At 37.4% G+C, this 22,481-nt stretch overlaps 1 protein-coding gene across 2 annotated transcripts in view; it reads right to left on the bottom strand.

Annotated features, from left to right (window-relative positions):
- Thsd7a (thrombospondin type 1 domain containing 7A) overlaps positions 1-22,481 on the bottom strand; it is a 406,340-nt gene that overhangs the window by 16,579 nt on the left and 367,280 nt on the right. For both annotated transcript variants that reach the window (XM_036180854.1, XM_036180853.1), the window contains exons 14-23: positions 22,208-22,386; positions 20,079-20,084; positions 18,498-18,631; positions 12,747-12,900; positions 9,267-9,411; positions 7,950-8,065; positions 4,357-4,474; positions 4,012-4,157; positions 3,419-3,593; positions 1,177-1,350 (exon numbers count right to left, since the gene is read on the bottom strand). In XM_036180854.1, coding sequence (XP_036036747.1) covers positions 1,177-1,350; positions 3,419-3,593; positions 4,012-4,157; positions 4,357-4,474; positions 7,950-8,065; positions 9,267-9,411; positions 12,747-12,900; positions 18,498-18,631; positions 20,079-20,084; positions 22,208-22,386 — 1,347 coding nt within the window. The remainder of the gene's footprint in view (positions 1-1,176; positions 1,351-3,418; positions 3,594-4,011; positions 4,158-4,356; positions 4,475-7,949; positions 8,066-9,266; positions 9,412-12,746; positions 12,901-18,497; positions 18,632-20,078; positions 20,085-22,207; positions 22,387-22,481) is intronic.

Genomic DNA, 22,481 nt, shown 5'->3' with positions numbered 1-22,481 from the left:
TAGCTGTTTCTAAAGTGGCCTTGAACTCAGAGATCCGGCTAGCTCTGCCTCCCAAGTGCTGGGATTAAAGGTGTGTACCATCACCCAACTTTTCCCATTTTCTAGCCACCAATTTTGGCTTTGTTCTAGTGGCTGTCTGTTCTCTGACCCCAGATTTGCTTATTTCGGGGAACACACAATATTTCAGGGAACACAATACCCACCACATCATATTTCTTAACCATTACAGAACAAAACTAAGAATTTGTGCCTTATATTCTTCACTAGATACCAAATGTTTTGTTGCTATCAAGGTGCCACCATGGTCCAAACTGAGACATTATATTGCACTGAGGTTCTGGTTATACAGTGTGCTGCAAATATTGAAGGACTGCTTCTGTATATGCATATACATGCATAGACACATGACCATGTATTCACATGATGTTCTAGTCCAATTATTGTGAAGTTAAAATTGCTAATTCTCACCAATTAATTGATTAATCAGCTTCTTAGACTCTGCTAAAGAGTCTAATTTTACTGTGGTTTTGAAGTGTTTAATTTTGTTATTTGTTTCCACTTGGTAGACAAATGGAAAATATTAGACTTGTGTTTGATCAAAGGTGTTATAAATATACAATTAATGATCCTAATTATCTTAGGCCTCTACAATTGTTAAAGCTAGGAAATATTTTTACAACATTCTACATTTTAAAACCAGAAGCCCTCTCCCTCCCTCCTCCTCCTCCATTTCTCCTCATCGCTCTCTCTCTCTCTCTCTCTCTCTCTCTCTCTCTCTCTCTCTCTCTCTCTCTCTTTGTGTGTGTGTGTGTGTGTGTGTGTGTGTGTGCACATAGAGTCTAGAGGCATATATCTGAAGGCTACAGGATAGCCTTGGTTGTTGGTCATCCACATTGTTTGAATAGAATCTGTCTTTCGTTGTTGTTGAGTATACTGGGCTAGGTGGCTCTCAAGCTACTGGAGATTTTTCTGTCTCTGCCTTCAGTCTTTGAGGATTCAAACTCAGGTCTTCATACTTGCATGGCAAGCACTTTACCTACTGAAGCCCACCCTTGGGCCCTAAGAATATTACTTTTAATTTAATTCTGAAGTGTAAATAGAAATCTAACAAATTTAGTCATTCAACAGAAAATTGAACTCGACCAAATGAACAGAATCAGGAATTGAAGCACTCACCATCACATGACTTTGTTTCTAACATCTGCTCTGGGCACAGATGTTGATTCTCTAGTTCCTGTATAATCACTGCTCTGGATCGGACCTGTATTCCACCAAAGCCAAGATCCTCACCATTCACGCAGGTCAGCTGACACAGACTCCATGAAGACCAGTCATTCAAATAGCAGTCACCTGTAAGAAACAGGTTGGTAATTTATACCCATAGAGAACAGCGATGCAAATACTCATTTTGATTCCAATTGTGCTAGGCCATGTTTGTAAGTATGCTAGTTATACATGGTATTTATGATATTTGGATAAGCAATAACTATCATTTATATATAGCAAATATATTATTTGGAGTTACTGTGTGGTCTCTGTGTGTCTTAATGTTATAAGACACAAACTATGGCCTGAAGAAGTTTGCCCATTGTGATCATTTCCTAAGAGATAGATAGTATTTGGCTAAAATCTAACATGGCATTTGTTGTTATTGTAAAGGGGGCTAGTAAAACCTAACAACACATAGAACTTGCCTCTAGGTAATCATAAATTTAAGTGAGCTTAAAGTTCAAAATGAGAGAGCCAGTGATTATATGTTATTTTTTTCATCCCAGAGGAGTCAGACTGAGGCAGGCTAGTGAGAAGTTGACACAGTAGAAATGATACTGGCTACTTCTTCAAGTCTACATCTCCAATCAACTACATCCCATTTGAGGAAAACACATAGTACCTGTAAAATGTCAGATACCACAAATCCACAGCAAGTGTCTATAGTCTGATTATATATCTATGCAATCAGCATTTAATTAAGAACAGACCATTCCCAGAACCTCAGAAATCCCCCATCATGTTATTCCTGGAATCATATTATATATACCATTTATACCATTTTGCATTTACCATTTTCATTCACTCATTTTTGTAAGATCCATTATAGTTCTAACACAATAGTTTCAACTATTGTGACTATTGAAGTATAAGCTTGTGCTGAACATATATGTTACATGTATGATTTTGTTGAGGCTATGTATAGGAATATATTACACGATTGATCCATGTATCCAGTGTCTTTCACCATTTTGAGAACAGGGAAGGACAGAGGGAGAGAAAGAGGTAGAGATACAAATAGAGGAGGTATAGGGAGAGAGAGGAGAGGGAAGAGTGGGAGTGAGAAAGTGAGAGGAAAAGGGAGAGGGAGAGAGAGATAGAGAGAGAGAGGAGAGATAGCTAGATAGGTGATAGCTAGCTAGCTAGATGATGGATGATAGATGAAAGATGATAGATAATGATAGATAGGTATATGATAGATGATAAATAGATGATAGATAGATAATAGATGATAGATTGATAGATAGATGATAGATAGATAGATAGATAGATAGATAGATAGATAATAGAAGTCAGTTGATCCAGGGGTGGTGGTGGTAGATCTGGGAGCAGTTGGGGAGCAGAGGGGTAAGTATGATTAAATTACATTGCATGGAATTCTCAAGGAATCAAGAAAATATTATTTAAAAAAACTCATACATTTTGAAAATGCCAAGAAGAAAGCAACAATAAAAATAATTTAAGAAAGTTGTAGAAATTCTTGTATCTCTGAGATGTCACATTTTGGGTTACCCAGTGTTTACCAGGAAAACCTGGTACAGGTAAAAATGAAAAAATAATACTGCCAAAAGTATAATGTATAAGTGACTACAAACTGAATGGAAATTGAATCTCTCTCCCTTTTGTGTAAGTAGGTTTAATCTCTATATGTATCTTTATTTGATATCATCATGCATTTGCAGAGAAATCCAACAATTATATTTTGCTATAGTCTTTTCATTACATAATCATCACCTTGAAATATCCATGTCAAGATTTAATAACAATATGAGAGTGGAGCACTCCTAGTATTAAACACACTTTTATATTTTGACCAGATCCATTGAGGTAATAAATTTACACCATACCTTTCAAAGACGAAAAATATTTTGCATAATTCATAGTCCGCTCTTTAAAGCTTACTGTGTCAAATTCATCTACCTTTTAAGACATGTAGCAGAGGGCTGGGGATGTGGCTCAGGGTATTAGAGACCTTATTCCCTGCAGTAATGTAATGGTTCTCTGACCCACAGGTATGGTATTATGCTGTTAATACAGGTTAGTACTGAATAAGATTGTTGACACCCTTCACTTGGACTATATACATAACTTCTTCTTGACTCTGTTTCTAGGGAGATATCTAAAAGTATGAATTGTGTCCTGTTGTTACCTGGGCAGGGCTGGGTGCAGGTTTCCTCCAGAACGATCTGTTTATTACCATCTACGATGAGCTCAATGTCAGTGCAGAATTCTTCATCGACCACTTTGCTGAAATCATCAGCTGAGCCGTCACTCACTACACAAGAAATATTCCGTGTCCTGGTTCCTTCTCCACACTGGGCCTCCTGGAATGGAGGGAGAAACAGCTAATTAGGAAAAGAAAAATAATTCATTAGAGAGCTCATGGCTCACAGTCATCTCTGCATCACTGATTTTGATTTATGAATAGCTGGAGAAGCCTTGGAAACCCCAGGGAAGGAGCCTTATAGGGCACAAGCTATAAAGCATACAACCAACAATTTATTTGCTTCCTAGACAAAGACAGGCAAATAAATTTTCATTAAAATGAATCAGTCTCCAAATAATTTTAAAAATATAGGACAGGGGGTGCTTGCTATCAAAACTGATTAAAGGATTGGGAAGTGGCAAAGTCATTAAAATGTTATGAGGAAGCCAACCATCTCTAACTCAAAAGTATTTCTAGAATCCAGTCTCAGCAGATCAAGACTGCCTGCATCCACATGGCTTCTGGAGGTTTGATACCTGAACTTGGCATGGAGACCACTGGCCATACTGCCAACGATAGCATGGCTTCACTGGGCAAGGCTTGGACTGTTCCATCAGGGAAGGGCAAGGTCTCCCGTCACCTTGAAAGGGCTGGGTCATTGCTCGTCCTCGAATCATTTTTCCTTGAGAGATATAAAATGACACAACTTCAGTGTGACGTCACAGTTGTACAAATAGACGGATATATTAGTGAAAGTATCATAGATGTCTCACAAGGAAGACAACTTTCTGTAGCTCCCCTGATATCATTTAGAGTAAGAGAGTTGTTTTCTTTGGTGTCCTTTGACCTCTAGCCTAATGTGAATTGTAATACAAACCAACCTGTGAGTCCACATGTTTGAGAACATTCTGACCAAGGAGACCAGTCTGAAAGCTGACAGTTCACAGGGCATTCCACCATGCAGGATGTGTTCATTTGCCAGTTCTTCTCTAGGCCAAGCTGAAAGAGGAGAGACGGGTAGTTTGTACTGGCAGGGAGACAGGGCCATGAGAATTATCAGTGGAAAAAGAAATGAGAAGGGAGAAGAGAAGTGGAAGGGAAAAGGGTAGACAAGAGTGTAGAGAGCAGTGGAGGTGTGGAGACTAGAGGGGAGAAGAGGAGGCTGGAGGGAGGTGGAGGGGATGCGAAGAAAGAAGCAAAGCTAGCTGTATGTTGTAGCAGAAAGCTACTGGAAAGACACAACTATCCAAACTACTAAGAACATAAAATGGTTCAACCCAACAAAGTAGGAGCCAAGGGCAGAAAATGAATTCAGGGCCATACTGGCTGTATATAGCTATGTACTGTGTTAACATTTTCCATAAATAATGAAGAAATACATTGATCTACAAATTAGTTGAATGTCCCTATATGAAGAATAAAGAAGTATAAATGGAACTGCCTTGTAATATTTCTAAATTCAAAATATCATCAATGTATAGACCTATAATTTTATCTTCCTGATATTATTTGTTTTTATGTAGACATGTTAAACTGAATAGCCAAATGGTTTTAAAGACCAACTGCCACTTAAAACCGAAGATAGAATGTACTGAAAAAAAAAAAAGGCTTGGGAACTGGGGTATAGCCCAGTGATAGAGGGCATAGTTACTATCTGGAGGCTATGAATTTAGTCTCTCACACTGAAAATAAATGAGTTGAATTTTTTTTTGTTTGCTAGTGATGGAGTTTTCCTATGTAGAATAGAATGTCCTAAAATGCTCTTTGTAGCCAATGCTGTCCTTGAACTTTTGATCCTCCTTCCTAAGCTTGAATTACAGGTGTTGTGCCACCAGGCCTGGATAGAAATATAAGTGAAGTAAGCCATCTTTCTCAAAAGAAATGTAGGTCCTCAGAAATGTGTTTACTATAAATGTTTTATATAAATTTCTTACAAAGAATTTCTGTAGTATAACTCAAGGTTTTCTGTTTTGTTGTTGTTGTATGCATGTGTGTGTGTGTGTGTGTGTGTGTGTGTGTGTGTGTGCGCTTGGTGTCTCATAATGTATCATTTTATTTACATTTTGGTTCTGCCATTGTGACTCCCATATGATAGTTTAAAAGTATAAGAAAAAGTTTCAAATTCTTATGCCATATATTCCAGTCTTTGAAGTGAAGTCGAGGGTACAATTTACCATTAAAATATAATTAATCTTATAGCAGGAAGATAAGTTTTTTATTGGTAATTCTCCGAATTGTCAACCCTTTTTTGTTTTACATGAAAAAGAAGTTTAAATTTTAATATTGTACATATGTAGTATGTGGTTGTGAGACTGCAAATGGACTACAAAATGAGACAAGACATGATGAGAAGAGAACAGGAAATGCTGAGGAAGGAGAGGGAGGGCAAAGTGACTCATGTGGTAGATGAGTCTCTGGGATTGAAAGCTGTTCCAGGCCACTAAGTTAAAGCCCCACAAAGGTTTTTAAGAAACACAGGAGGGTGGAGAGATATATCTTGGGGTGATATAGTGAACGTAATGTGAAACATTTATGATCTGCCATAGCTTCAGGGGGAGCACTTACCACAGAATAAATTCATACTGACTTACTTCATTGGAATGTTTTGGCTATCCACTAATTAGACTTTTAAACTCTGTTTCTCCTGATATTTATTTTGTCTTTTTACTCTACATGTTTGTTCCTCCCTCCATCCATCCATCCATCCATCCATCCATCCATCCATCTATCTATCTATCTATCTATCTATCTATCTATCTATCTATTCATCAATGCATATTGTCTGGCCAAATCCATCCATTTATTTATGTAAATATATTTCTAAGTAAATTTTAACAATCCATTTAGGTTTTAAAAATAGAAAAGGAGACACAATGACTAGGTATCAAATGAGATAAAAATAACAAAAACTCAAAAACACCAAAGGGGAAAATACACTACACAAAGTCAAGTGAATTTAACCCTAATTTTCCTCTTTGTTGGGCAGTAATGACACATTTCTCTGCTGCTATTAAGGAAACAGCAAGAGCTATATCTACTGCTGCTGAACTGAATGCAGGGTTTGCACAGGGGTTGGTAGGTAGGTGGGCTGACCATTGTTTACACAGACAGCCCAGTTGTTTGTGGAGCCAGCTGGAGTCACAAGGTTGTATAAAATGTACTTCCCACAGAGAGTAGCTTAGTTTTCCCCAAGACAGCATTTGCCAGGATTTTCGGATTTGAACCTGCGGTTGTCCCTGCAGAAGTGACATAGTATGAAGTTTAAAATAGTCTTGAAGGCGTTGGGCTCCTCTTTCACACAGGTCTCATTTCATGTTCCTGTAAGGAGGGAACTTCACCAGGCATTTACAAAAGAGACTACCCTCACCATCAGTTTGTGCTGAATCACAGGCCACTCTCTGGGAAGTTTGTGATTGTTGTAATAGACTTCACTCACAAAAGTGCTATTTAATGTTGGTTATATTGTTTAAATAGTATTAGTTTTAAAACTTGAGTTTAACTTTTGCATAACATATGAATAGGTCAGTTCATGTCACAAGATTTTAGTGGCTGGCATTTATTAACTAAACAACTTGCTGTTTTTAGAGCATCTGGATATCTATGGATAGACAGGATGCGAGGAAGTATGTGCACCTGACAGTGGCATTAAGTGCATGCAAGTAGTTCCATTTATGGCTTTTCCTTAAGAGTTAAGAGAGTTTTGTTTCAGAGCTATTGAAGCCCTTGCTTACTTGGTCTGAAAATGACCCCTGTGGATCTCAGAAGCATAGGGAGCCAAATGACAGAAATACCATATTCTTTTAGGTTTGGAAATCAGACAAAAATCCCTAAGAGGTGCAGCTCTATGAAAAGGTCAATGCAATGTTTCTCTACTGCTCAGAAGGTCACAGCTAAGAATGAAGGTATTACTTTCATTTAGTGATTAACTATAAACTACAGGTTTTTTGTGCCTTAAAGATAATGGTGACAGACTTCATTTCTTTGCTTGAACATTCAGCTTTCATATCCAGACTCGAGACCTAAGTACTTAGATTCTCACAGTTGGGTATCAGATCTTAATATCAAAATCTGCTATGAAACTGAATGTGATCAATGTTTAGGAACAAAAAGAATAAATGATGGATCTTGGCAGGTGTCCAAGCTCTGCACCTAATTCACATCAAATTACAAAAGATGATGAGTGGTCTGATTAAGATTTATTGCCTTTATTCACCTTGATTGCTTATTGTTTCCCAAGGATTTCTTCCAGAATGGGCTAATTAGCATACCTTTGGGCTCCAAGCAGAACAAAATACAGGAAATTATCTGTGGAAATCAGTAGTGTGGATACTGTCTCTTTTCAGGAGGTCACTAGACAGCCTGTGAAAACAGCTGTTGGCCATGCGCTGTGTGGAGCACATGTCACTTGGCTTCATGTGAATTTAAATTAGTAGGAAAGAATTTCCTACAAACATTTAACACAGCACTCACTCACCTCTTCACAATATTTCAGGTCAACAGACTTGCCATCACTTCTAACACAGTCCAACATTCTTGTTTTTATGCCATTTCCACAAACTGCCTTTTCGCTCAGCTGACATGTACTCCAGTCTGAACAGAACAAGACCCATCAGAACAGAAGGCGATGCACAAACAGATTTCAGATGAAACTCTGATGACCTGAATCCCATACCTAATTCACAACTGCTTCCTAAGCCCCACAATCAATCATCCCACATGCAGAGCATATGGGTCCCAGCCTTGAACGTATTAGGAGTCAAGTGGAATTGCTGTGGTTGCAGAGCAGTGGGGATTATTCTTTGAGGCAGATGTCTACTTGACAATCTTGACAGCTAGCTATTTAGTGATGTTGTAAAAATGGCTTTGCTCTATAGATCCATACCATTTCTAAACTTTTTTCTTAAGAAGGGTAGAATTTAAAAATTTAGCATTATGTCTCTTTTCGCAAAGTAGGCATAATTTTAATGGATGGTTCTCTGTAGTTATATTAACACCATGTACTTTGTTTCCATAAGTAGGATTTAAAAAATGCAAACTCATTTATTTCATAAATAACTTCAGCATATTTATTACATTTCCCTTATTTTGTATCTTTCGCAAAAATCATTCTTTCATCTTTCTCTAGGCTAGGACATCATACCCTAGAGAACTTTAATTTCCTTTGTGTCATCAAAACAAATTGTAGAGAAAACTAAGAAACAGAAGCCAACGTGACTATTCTGTTTTCAATTTCTTGAGCTTATTTCAATGTGGAAATTACTTGGGAAAAATTCAAGTTGGCTTTGATGTTGTACCAAACCAAAGGAACCAGTGAAATATTTTGATGTGTATGCTTTGATAGTGTTAAATGAAATTAATGAAACAAATGCAATTTATCACAAGTCTACTTATTTGAATACTCATTTTTAAGATTACAGGATTTTACATCAATCTAATGTTCATAAGTGTCCCTGCACCCCAGGAATTATTGATGTAGATGTGATAACAATCAAACATCTGCCAAAAGAGAAAATATATTTGTACCTTTCCAAAGTGGGAGGTTTTAAATAGAATTATCTAGAATATTTACCACATACTTCAAAAATTTAGTCTTTGTGATACTTTTATTCTTTATATATTGATGTTTAATAAAAAATAAAAGAGATAACTACTTCATGTCATTATTGCTCAGAGTGTAAGCTATGTCTCCAAATGGCACACAGCAGAGCTGGCCTAAGCAGATGGGAATGTCTGGAGCTGATTTATATGTGACTAAACCCCAGATTCTATGAAGACATGAGAAAGTGTTCACCTGTGACGTTGTAGTCATAGTGGTAGCAGTTTTTGTTCAGATTACAGGGCTCTTTCTCCACGGCATCGGGGCAGATTCTTCCCTCATCAGCAGGCTGTCTGATGGGCTCAGCTGACCTTTGCCGGGAGCCACCTGGAGTGCAAGGCTTACAAAGAACAATAGCATTTTTCAGAAAGGTAAACTCAGCTGTCCAACAGTTAGCACATTACCGTAGCTGGCATTAGAGCACTCAATTCATTGGCTAATTTGAACAAGTCAGTTAACCTCATCATCTTTCAGAGTTCCCATATGTGGAATGCAGATGTTGACTAAGATTCTGATGTCCCATCCTAGCTAGAAGATGACTTAAGAAGTCATTACCTCACACCTATATAAACACATTCACATGGCCATAATCAGTAACAAAGCATGTTGATCCCATAAACTGTAATGATTTAATGTATATGTATAAAAGTGTATATGCATGTCTCCATTTGTGTTTGTGTATGTATTAATTGACTTAAACAGTTTAAATGGTGACTTGAAATAATTATCTAGTTATTAATGACTTTTATTTTTCTAGTGCACACCCTCATAAAAGACACTTAGCATCAGTAGAGTGGCTGCCTATTTTCTTACCAGTACATCTTTCTGAAAACATTCAGCTTCTAAGAACAGAAAGGGACAAACAATTTTGGATTTCTTAGGCCTAAAGTAGTTATTGCCTTGTCTTTTGCTCTCCCTGTACTGTAATCTTATCATGGAAGCAATACTTCTTGTACTTAGAGAATGCAAATTATATAAAACTGTACTCAAAGTGTGAGTACACTGAACATTTTCTGTCTTCTATATCTGTATATTCTTTCAACCTAACAGTTTTTTGCACACAGTAAATGCTTTGTGTTTGTTATGGATGTCTTGAGTGATGAAACTAGATAACTTATAAAGTCCAAAAGGCACACCTGTTCAACTAGTTGCATTTTAATCTCATCCTAAATTTTTTATTGGCAAATGCTCAAGAAAACAAAATTTTTCACAAACTTTTCCTTGTTACACATGGTGGCACTCAGTATTTTTTTGAAGACAGTTACGGATATTTAAAACAGAACCCAGGTGGGCTTAGTTCCTGTTCACCGGTTCCTGTTATTGGCATCCCTGCTAAGGAATTTAAGGAGCTGCCCAAGTTCATCAGCCTCTGTTTTGTAGAACCTGAGGATTCTTTTAACAGAATCTCTGATGATGAGAATTCCATCATTAGATACTGTAGAATGGAGTTCAACTACAGAATTAAAACAAATCCATTTGCAGACTCTCAAGAAGGGTGAAGCTTTTACCCTCCTTTCCATATCTGTTCAAGTGATAGATTGGGCTTGTTCTTCTGAACAGTCCATTGGTTCCCAGTTCTCAAGTTAACAGTGTTAACACAGAGACAAAACAGCAAACCTTGGAAAACACAGACTATAAACTTGCCTGAAGCTGTCCTTTACTGTAATTCAAGCAATTTGACATTAGATGTATCTTTCTAATATTTTTTTCACATTGCTTTTAAAAGCTGTGCAGGTCTAAGCTAATTGTGTTGGGTAGTTTTATATCAACTTGACACAGGCTAGTGCCATTTGAGAGGAGGGAGCTCCAATTAAGAAAATGTTTCCACAAGATCGGGTTGTAGGCAAGCTAGTAGAGGTTTTTTTTTTTTGTTTTGTTTTTGTTTTTTTTTTTAAATTAGTGATCAGTGTGGTCAGGACCCGCTCAATGTCAGTGGTTTCATCCTATCTCTGGGCTTTTACTCCTGGGTTCAATAAGAAAGCAGGATGAGCCAGTCAGAGGAAGCAATCCAGAAATAAGCACCTCACTATGGCTTCTGCGTTAGCTTCTGCCTCCAGGTTCCTGTCTGTCATGAGTTCTTGCCCTCACTGCTTTTGATGATAAACTGATATGTGGAAGCGTGAATAAAATAAATCCTTTCCTCCCAAGCAGCTTTTGGTCATGATAATGTTTCATCGCAGCAACAGTAACTAAGACACTAAATTTCCTGCATATTGTTTCAAGTGATTCCCTTCCTTTGGATGGATGGTAGGCCCCCACTGCTATTGAAATCCAGAGTTCTGTCTGGGTTTGAACTCATTTGGCTTTCTAGGAGTAAAGAAGCTCAGACTATGTGTGACTGTCAGGCTGTTCTTGGTATCAATTTGACTACATGTGGAATTAACTAAAACCCAAATGACTGGACACACCTCTGAGGTATTTTTTTCTTAATTAAATCATTTGAAGTGGGAAGATCCACCTTTACTCCAGATCTTGGAAGTGGGAAGATATACCTTTAACACATATTTTTTGAGGAAGGAGGATCTACCTTTAATATGGGTCACACCTTCTGTGGGCAGCCTATATAAAGGACCTGGAAGAAGGACACCTCTGCCTGATTGCCCTTACTCTCACCTTGGCAAGTCTGCTCTTGGCAAGTCCGCTCTTACTACCACTGGAGTCTACTGCAGAATTCTGGCATGTACCGAAGACCGGCTGAGACATTCAGCCTCTTGGATTGAGCAGTTACTGAAATCTTGGACCTTTAGTTGATGACAGCCATTGTTGGACTAGCTGGACCACAGCCTGTAAGCCACTCTGAAAAATCTCCCCCTGCTAATACATAAGCTCTATAACTTCTGTTCCTCTAGAGAACCCTCACTAATAGGCAGTGAACTTCCTTTATAAGGAAATAACATTTCCAGCCCCTCTGTGAGACAGGCACTAACAAGTGTTTTGAAGAAGAGATGTTCAGGGAAGGTGCAGTTTTGGCATGTGATCCTTTTCTTCTTATGAAAATAGTGGGTGCCATAGATGAAATTCAAATGATCACAGATTCTATTACAAAGTTGCTCTTATAAAATAGAGGCCTTTTATACTCATCGATGGGATTCTACTAGCAGGCTCACTGAAGAGACACTGTGATCATTTGGTTTCTGTTTTAAATGTCTATAATCATCTTAGAAGAACATTTGAGGTTTTACCATGAGTAACCTTCTTTCTCCTCAGTTTCTTACTCAAGATGTTTTACTTTCTAATGTCAATACTCCTGCTGTAGCATTCCCTTGTGTGAAAGAGTGTTCCTACTGTTTAAATTAAACAGATTTGAAGCAAAGGATACCAAGCAAACACTGTTAGAGTAACTCCACTGGAGTTTCATTTTTCCTCACTTTCACTAATGGGAGCCATGGTGACCACAGCAGTTTTTAACATCCTGTCTACTCTATAAGGCGAGGTGAAGGCATCATGTGCTGGTTTAGGAGTGTAGTTGAAAAGGAGCAAAGGACTTACAAGAGGTCACGCTGTTGGAGAAATATTGCTGAATTTATGTGGCTTAACCATACAAGGAAGTGTCCAAGAAAGCTTTTTAAACACGGCTCACAAAGAGACTTTTTTCAATGAAATTGTTTTTTTTTTTTTTTTAAATCTTCAAAAATTAAGCAAGCTTCATTTTACCCAAATGGCTAATAATCTCACCAAAGCACACTGGGTCCATGGCCCCCACTCAGATATCACACAGTCCTCAGGGCATGGTAGTTTACACTCTCTAGAGCCCAGGGGCATATCTTCTGGGTCACATAGGTAATCCTCCACATGTTCAGAAGGGCCATCTGCTGTATTCTGCATGCATCTAAAAGAAAGCATGCACATCAACAAAGGAACCAGGACAATCAGAATGACAGCCAACACACAGGACGGGTAGGTCTCATTAAGATATCATCTGATAAATAACATTCTCCCAAAGCAGAGAGTTAAATAAATCTTGCCTCCCTAAATATGGCTAGTACTTCTTTGAGACAAAAAAATATGCTCACATGCACACTCATAATATTTTAATAAGAAAGCTTCAGTGAATTGGTAAATGCTATCATGTTTCTTTGTAAGGGAAGTGTTTTTTCCACCCATATGTGAGACAGGAACTAATGAAAAATGATCCAAAGAGATTCTCAGAGATGATACAGTTGACTCATAGGTGATGGAGACTTAATACACTGCAATATTCACACAAAATGCTTCATCAGGTGATTTCAAAGATAAGGCATTTATCAGTTTGTTTTGTCATTTAAAAAGTAATTTTAGCTGCCAGCAAGATGACTCAGTGGATAAATGCATTTGTAACCAAACCTGATGACCTGATTTCAGTCCCTAGAACTCACATGGCAGAAAAGAAAGAACTGATCCCACCAAATTATACTCCACATGGGCCCTGTGACGCCCGTGCGTGCGTGCGTGCGTGTGCGTGTGCGTGTGCGTGTGCGTGTGTGTGTGTGTGTGTGTGTGTACAAATAAATAAAATGAAATAGTTTTAAAAGCCATTTAAAAGGCAATTTTAGTTTCCCATCTGCTAACTTGAAAAGAAAGCCAGAAACCAAAAGAAAATTATAATTAGAACAGCACAACTTCTCTAAGTATGGTTATTTGGATCTTCTATCTTGATTTTTTCTTAATTGTTAGTTTTCCTTTTATTGGAACAAATTTAAACCTTAGTTCATACTATTCCATTAAGAACAGTCAAGAATTACTCTTTACTGATCTCTTGAGAAGCTAATTAATTTGGCTTCCCTTTACCTTAGTTAATAACCTCTCTGTGAACTTTAACAGTGGGAAAGAAAAACTTGATCCTTAATCTATAATGTAGAAAAGGTCAACCAAATTAATGGGTTTGGGAAGGGAGGTACCTATGGGAAGATGAAAAGGAAGATGGGCTCTTAAACCTACTGGGCCGTGTTTTAGCAGTTGGCTGAGTCATGACACAGTTATATGCCTGACATCCCAACTTTGCTCAGAGAATTCCAGCAAGAAGGACATTGTGTCTTTAAAAATATCCTCTGAAGCATCACTGTTTACAGAAAAATATTCCTATTAAGTGAGACACATTGAAAGCTTGGAAAACTATCAATACTTGTATTTTGATTGGCCATGCAATCTGAAAAAAACTATATAAATACTGATATCTATGATTTTTCAATAAATCATTCACATAAAATGAATGAGCAAATATTTGGTGATTTAATTGTTGAAAATTAAATTGTATATTTATTTAAAAGAGGTTTTAGTTATGTAGGAAAAAGTCCCATTTTCAGTAACATTCTAAAAATATTCTTTTACCAGTGACCTGGCAAAGACGTGGATAGGCCAAGCATTTACACATTCAAAAGGTGGAGTTGATGCTAAGATTGCATTCTTGGCAGATACTGATGCAGCACACAGGATTAACTTGTAAAATTGCCTATTGATCCAAGCTAAGAGCAGATGTTCAATACCATAGTAGGTACCTATATATATACAGCTTTATTGGTAAAGGTTTTTATCTTTCTTAATTTTGTATTGTATAAATAACTCAAAAACCAGAATAAAATATTAACTACAAATCTTCAACTTAGAGGTAACTTCTCTTAACAGATTTGATTTATTTTAAAACAAATTATTATTTTTAAACATATTTCCATTTCATAAAATAGAAACAAATTCTAACTACCAAGATGTGCATTTGTTTTATTTGGCATTAACATTTCTTTCAACCTAAAATTCAGAAAAAGTACTTGGATTAAGCTTAATCTCAAAGAAATATACTTTTAATTTGTTTCCTTCCTAGCCTTGGTCTTTCTATTTTTCTAAAGAGCAATAATAGTTCTTTGAGAAGAATGAAGTATATTGTAAGTGGAGACTGTAGGACCACTTTGGAGGTGGCCAGCTCCTAACAGGTAGGGGAATACAGGGTGCATTGTCTGCATGGCTGGAACACAGCAGCTGCACTAACAGCAACTATAACTGCTTCTTTTTAATTGTGTTGTCATTATGTGCATAAAATTGTAAAAGAAAAGATGTCATTAACAGCATTCCCTTTTCTTTGCCTGGCCTCTAGGGGAAGGGAGAGAGAAGAAAGAAGAGAGGAAAGAAAAAAAGGGAAGGAAGGAGGGAGAGGAGGGAGGGAGGAAGATGGGGAAGGAAGGAAGCAGGGGAGGAAGGAATTCTGTTAGGAAGAACCACGTCTACTATCCACTTCCTTAGATGTCCTTCCTTCCTCACTGAGGAAGATTGAAAATAGGCAAACACAAGCCTGCTCTTCTATAGACGCATCTATCCTGAAATGTCAGCTCACATTTGTATGTAGGCAGGACATCCTGACCCTAATTAGCGGAGGATAGAGTTTGAGCCCTGTACCACTCAATCAGGAACAAGCAGGCACATTATTACATGATCAGAGATCACGATCAATAGTGACCTCTCTCTTTATTGCATCAACCTCAATACATGAGTTGATCTGAAAAGTTACTTTGTTTCAAATGTTTGGCAACATTAACCATAACTGTTTACAAAGTAAAAAGAAGCATGCACGAACAGTTGAAGAAAAAGTCCAATACACCTTCTTTCATTACAATTTTTCACTAATAAAACCAGCAACTGACTCAAATTCCTCACATAAAGAAACGATTTTTAAATTTGGAGGGAAAAATTTTAATTTGGAAGCAGAAGTATGGAGAACAGGAACTCTGTTTTTACCTTTTCATTTCTTATCTACTTCCTACCTTCCTGTCTTCATTTTTAGTCTGCCTTCAATATGGCCAATAGAAATTTTAAATGAAGTATTCACATGGGTTTTGGAGACAAACACAAATTCTTTTTTAATGAGAAGCAAGGTCATACATATTTTATATGCAAATGTTTTATGATATCAACAATAATTAAATAAAAACTTTTTACTGAAATAGATCGTGAAACTTGAGATGAATTAAGTTATACATGAGAGTGAACTGATGTCAAGTTCTTGATTTATCATCATCATCATATTTTATGACGGAAAAAGTATTCTATATCTGTGCTGAAATTTGTGATGAATAGTATAACTGTGCTGTCCAACAGAACAGCCACATATGGCAATTGAGAATGTGAAATTATGAGTAGTGTGAATGAAGTAATGCATTCAAAACTTTATTTAATGAGTTTAAGGTGAAATTGAAGTAGCCACACATGCCTAGTAGCTATCCTGTCACACAGGATGGCTAAATTTGAATAGGTGAGAGGCAATAGCTAGCCACAGGTTCAGAGAAGTCTTCTGAAGGAGATGAGAGTGTTCAAATGCCAGCCAGGTGGACAGAAAGAAACAGGAAGTCAAGGCAGGATATTTGAATATGTGTGCTTACAAATACAGTTGGCTTTTGTGGTAGGGAAGATGTCTTAGTAAGTAAAGTGTTTGCCATGTAAGTACAAGGACCTGAGTTCAATTTCCAGCACTCATATGACAAAATTATTAGACTTGACAGCACACATCTGTGATCCTAGTACTGAGGAGCCAAAGACAAGAGTATCCCTGGGGCTCGTTGGGCAGCTCATGTTCAGTGAGAGACCCTAGCTCAAAAGGTAAGGCCGGCAGTGAATGAGATAAACATCCAATGTAGATCTCTGGCCTCCATACACACATGAACGTATACAAAAAAGACATGCACAAAAGAAACATTTTTGGCTTTTAAGAAGCCTCTGAAGTTTAACATCCACATTCATAAAGCTTGCTTTCAATGTGTATTTCCAAAGGTCAGCCCTGCTAACATACATACAAGTAACATACAGACCTAGCAGGTTGTGTTTATATATTTAGGAATCTATGTTTCTATCTTTATCTGTATAGACACAAATACATAAATGTATGTAACAGCATTAATGAAAATATAGGCCATGAATTTTGAGATTATATTATAATCTCAAGAATAAAAATGAATGCAATTTTTTTTCAAGCTTTATTTTTTTATTTTTTTCCTTTTTTTTCTTTATTATGTGTTTTAATTTTACACATCAGCCATGGGTTCCCCTGTCCCTCCCCCCTCCAGACCTCACCCCCACCTTCCCCCCATCCCCTCCCCTCCATTCCCATCTCCTCCAGGGCCAAGACTCCCCTGGGGATTCAATTCAACCTGGTGGATTCAGTACAGGCAGGTCCAGTCCCCTCCCTCCAGGCTGAGCAAAGTGTCCCTGTGTAAGCCCCAGGTTCCAAACAGCCAGCTCATGCACTAAGGACAGGTCCTGGTCCCACAGACTGGGTGCCTCCCAAACAGATCAAGCTATTCAATTGTCTCACTTATCCAGAGGGCCTGATCCAGCTGGGGGCTCCACAGCCTTTGGTTCATAATTCATGTGCTTCCATTCGTTTGGCTATTTGTCCCTGTGCTTTTTGCAATCTTGGATTCAACAATTCACGCTCTTGCAGTCCCTCCTCTTTCTCGACAGTTGGACACCTGGAGCTCCACCTGGGGCCTGACTGAGTATCTCTGCATCCACTTCCATCAGTTATTGGATGAGAGTTCCAAGACGACTGTTAGGGTGTTTAGTCATCGATCACCAGACTAGGTCAGATCAGGCTTTCTCTCGACCATTGCCAGCAGTCTACAGAGGATTTATCATTGTGGATTTCTGGGGACCTCTCGAGCACTCTGCCTATTCCTGTTCTCACCAACATGTGGACCAATGGAATCGAATTGAAGACCCTGACATTAACCCGCACACCTATGAACATACCATTTTTGACAAAGAAGCCAAAAATGTACAATGGAGAAAAGAAAGCATCTTCAGCAAATGGTGCTGGCATAACTGGATGTCAATGTGTAGAAGGCTGCAAATAGATCCATATCTGTCACCATGCACAAAACTTAAATCCAAGTGCATCAAAGACCTCAACATAAATCCAGCTACTCTGAACCTGATAGAAGAGAAAGTAGCAAGTACTCTTGAATGAATTGGCACTGAGATCACTTTCTAAATATAACACCAGTAGCACAGACACTGAGATGAATGCAATTTTTAAAAAGTATTGTAAAGCAAAGCTTTTAAAGTCAGGAACTGTGAAGCCTCCTATACCCCTCCTTGCATTTTTGAAAATTCATGGCCTAATTTTTCATTAATTGCTGCTACATACATTTATGTATATGTGTAAGTACAGATAAATATAGAGATATAGGTTCCTAAGTATATAAATATAACCTACTAGGTCTGTACATTACACATATGTATGTTATCAACAAATAGAAATACATGTTGAAAGCAAGCTTTATGGGTGTCAGGAACACAAACTGCTGCTTGAAACAGAGGGTCTTCATTTCTAGGTACCCAGATTCCCTAAAATCAAAACTAATGAACATTTTCAGGACAGTGGAGAAGAGGGAAGCCCCATGTTGCTGCCTGTGGAATTGGGAGGGGATTGCCATGTTACCTCTCTGTCATTCTGCTTGGTCTTACCTCACTTTTCGGGTCTGCACACCCTCTCCACAGTTATCTTGCATGTCCACAAAGGTCACCTTGCAGACACTCCATGGCTCTGTGACCCATATGTACTGGTTGCAGTCACTGTGGCATGGGACGACCTCATACACCTGAAACACACATCTGGGGATCTCAGGCAGTGCAGTGAGAGTGGGGGATGGGTGGATGGAAGACGCCTATATCATCACGGTCATTATTTTATCCATCTATTTTCATTCCTCCCCATGATTGTTCATACTCTCAAGTAGTAAGAAAGATCTAGTCTAGCCAAGAGGGGGAGCTTGGGATGAGCTGCATTCTCTGTCTGCTTTTATCCAGTGTGTGTAGATATAACCCCCAGGCCAGATTCAAAACATATTTTCATAAACTGACATTTAGCATAATATATTATAATCTTCTGGACTATCTGCTTTGTTAACAGTTTTGTGTGTCTCGTCCTTAGCCTCAGGCACTCCTGTACTAGACACTCAGTGGAGATTTGTTAAATGAATGAATGAATGAATGAATATTGCAAACATCTGTTCTTCAAATAAATATAATCTAGCCACCTTTGCATATAAATGTGTATAGTTGTAAGAATTAATGTCTTTTTCATATGAGAAACTGAAATGATAAATAAATGGAAATAAATCCATTCTTAAAACTAATCCTTAATCACTTATGTATGGAAACAAGGTCCTAAATAATTTTATATGATATATAGCTACAGATACAGATGTCAGCAGCAAGGACCTCAGAGAGCACAGACATTTGTGGTTATTGTCCACAAAGCTTTCAGTCTCAAATTCAGTATGTTATGTTTGTTTCAGGAATTCTAGAACAATGAAGCAATTGTGCTGTTTTCCAATGAGAAAAATAAATAGAAGAAATAAATGAACCAACCAAGAATACAACCATTAAAGAAAAATATTTTAAAATATTTTCATAATATATAAAAATTCAATTTGTTTCCTATGTTATATATACACACTCTGTTGTATAAATGATTTATGCAATCACTTCCAGGAAACAGATTTAAACAGTGCTTTGGAGCTATTTTGCACATTTGGAGGACTGAAAACCAAAATAAAGCGAACTACCCTAGATAAGAAGTAAAACATATGCACTGTTGGAATAAGACTCCAGCTAATGGCACAGCTTGCACAGTCCCATTTGGTGTGTTAGAACAGGACCATTGTCACATGACTAAACATCTCCCACCACTCCGAGGTAATGGGAGATTTGAAATGAAGGGGACCTGCTGCTATTCCTAATCCTCTGATAGATGGATCATTATTGCTCTTTGTTGGGGTAAATGCATATTATTTCATAGACATCTCCAAATAACTATTTTCATCCTACCATGCCTCTCTTCTTCAAGCATGAATAAGAGGTTCTGTTGCCTCATCAAAGTGGGCTAGGTGAAACCTGCTCACTCCACCCCATCTCCTCAGGTCCTCTAAATAAGGAAATTCTGGTAATTAAATCAAATAAATAGGGATAGGCAGAGGCAAATCTAGTGGAGAAAGTAATGGTTTCTTTAAGAACTCTGAAGAATCAGGAGATAAGAGTACTTACCTGTGCCTGGGGTAGTGTTTGGTCAGAATGGAAAAAAGGACAAGAAAAAAGAAAGGTTAAAATGCCAGTTGTTTTCATAAGCGCTCACAATCTACATTTCAGTTATAAGGACTTTTATATAAAACATTATTTTTGTAAAAGACTAGGTTGTCTTTCTTAGACTTTGCAAGATATAAATCAATAATTTAACAGGACTTAAATTTAAGATGTACAGACAAGGACTACACAACCAAGGAAAAGATTGTATGTGCAGGATGACCAAGCTTCAAAACCTGAGTGGATCTCCCAGCCTCTGTCATGGTAAACTGAACTGTGACTTCAAATAAGTTATGAGTCAACTGATAAATGTACTGTTATGTATATATGGACCCACCTACAGATCCATCTATCCCTCAGTTCACTTTAATCCATCCATTCATTTTTAGTGAAATAAGAACCTTAGGACTTCAGCTAGGAAACAACTTCAGAGACCACTTTCAAGTCAAGGGACTGCTGTATTTTTACTGAGGAATTAATTATACTAAAATCTGCATGCCTTATATTTTTAAACATTACTACATGTTGACTATTTTACTAATACTTAAATCCCTGTTTATTTTGGAAAGTAACAATGGAAGTGTCTTAATCTAGCAATTTGTACAGTACAGACAACTTAGGACATGGTCATATCACTTTGGAAACATAAGTGCTCAGGCAAACGTGACATATTTCCATTGCATACTGACTCATTGGACACATACACTCATGAAGTATCTTGTATATGTGCACTTCCTCTTTGTTAGGACCATAGATCACAATTTAATAATATTTAAATTTGTCATTGGAAATTCAAGATTTCCTAAGTTGTAGACAAGCATTCTTCTGGATCATATATATATGTCACCTCTGCTATTCTGTTTTATATTCACACAGTTATAGCGCTACAGATAAATTTCAGCTTTGGAAATGAACACTTGAAGTGTAGGAATATAAAATACTCCATGACAAGGCAGCTCCACTGCCAGTAGATGGCAATAGTAGAGTGTATTATTCTCTCTCCTTGCCTAAATTCAACTTTGGAAAACTTCAGACTAATTGAGAATACTTTCCATGAGTTTAATTCTTTAATATTTCCATTTTTTATTTACTTAAAATACTTATTAACTTATTATTTAATTAATATATAATTATAATTAAAATTATAATAATATAACTTACTTAATACTTATTTACTCTTTATGTGTTATGGTTCTATTGTTATCAACAGTCTTAGGTTAATCAGAAGGAAACAGAAGATAACAACGCATTTGGAGATTAAAATGAGATAGGCTATGTCCCCATGAAACAGCCTTACATATTTAAATACTTCGTTCATTTGATCATGGCTCACATTCAAGACATAACATCTGCACACACTCTATAAAATCCATTCTGTGCTAATTTACATGCCGATAAACTGTGATAACAATTGTCTGTTCTGTTACACTTAAATTAATCACACTCTGTCATTAGCCGTTTTACTCTTTATCTGCAATAGAATACAAATAACAATCACTTGCAGCAGCTAATGAAGTGTGCCTGCAAGCCCTAACACAGCTCCAATGTTAGAAAAGGCAGAGACTAAATTGCTAATATATATATATGCTTTGATGTTCTTCATATTTATTTTCTTGAATTTATTTTTATGCAAAGTAGATTGAAAGGAATAAATAATATTTCCCCTAATTTTAGAGAACACTCAAGTCCTTTCTTTGCTTTTATGTTTAGTACTTGCTAACTGAGAACTCTCTCTGGGAGTCTAGGGAAACCATAAGAATTATGTGACCTCATCACAGCACTAAGGCACAATTGTATGGCAGATTAAATACCTTGCTATTATTCACAAGATAGGTGTCATTTCACCTTTCTGGAATTCTGTTCCTATCTAGATGCTTGCAGGATCCTGAATCCCCAGAGAATTCAGAGATAATCTATATAATTCGAGATTTTAGATTTTAGTAAGTTTCATGTAATTTACTCAGGCCTTATAAGAATAGAATCGATCATATTTCTTATTCAGGAGCTATTATTTAATTTTGTTCATTTTGGAGAGATAATTGATCCTTGGGAATCTCAGAAATATCTTAATACACGTGGTTTTAGGGAAATACCTGGTTGACATGGTCCAGTTTGGGGCAAGGCCTTCCTCCATTATAAGGCTTTTCTCGAAGCCACTTGGACCTGACCTTCACACCACTGCCACAGGACTTACTGCAGCGAGACCAGTTGGACCACTCACTGAGCTTGCAATCTGAGGGGCAGGGGATGATGCATGCTTCTTCTATGTAACCTGAGCAGAGGAAAATGGAACAAGAAGTTGCTACTTGTCATTCTCCGCCTCACACCCACCATTCCAGCTCATTAGAAGGTCCACTTTGGACTTGA

This window comes from Onychomys torridus, chromosome 3 (assembly GCF_903995425.1).
Source record: "Onychomys torridus chromosome 3, mOncTor1.1, whole genome shotgun sequence".
Classification (NCBI taxonomy): domain Eukaryota; kingdom Metazoa; phylum Chordata; class Mammalia; order Rodentia; family Cricetidae; genus Onychomys; species Onychomys torridus.
Note: the sequence above shows the minus strand (reverse complement) of the source record. Positions and strands in the feature narration are given on the sequence as shown.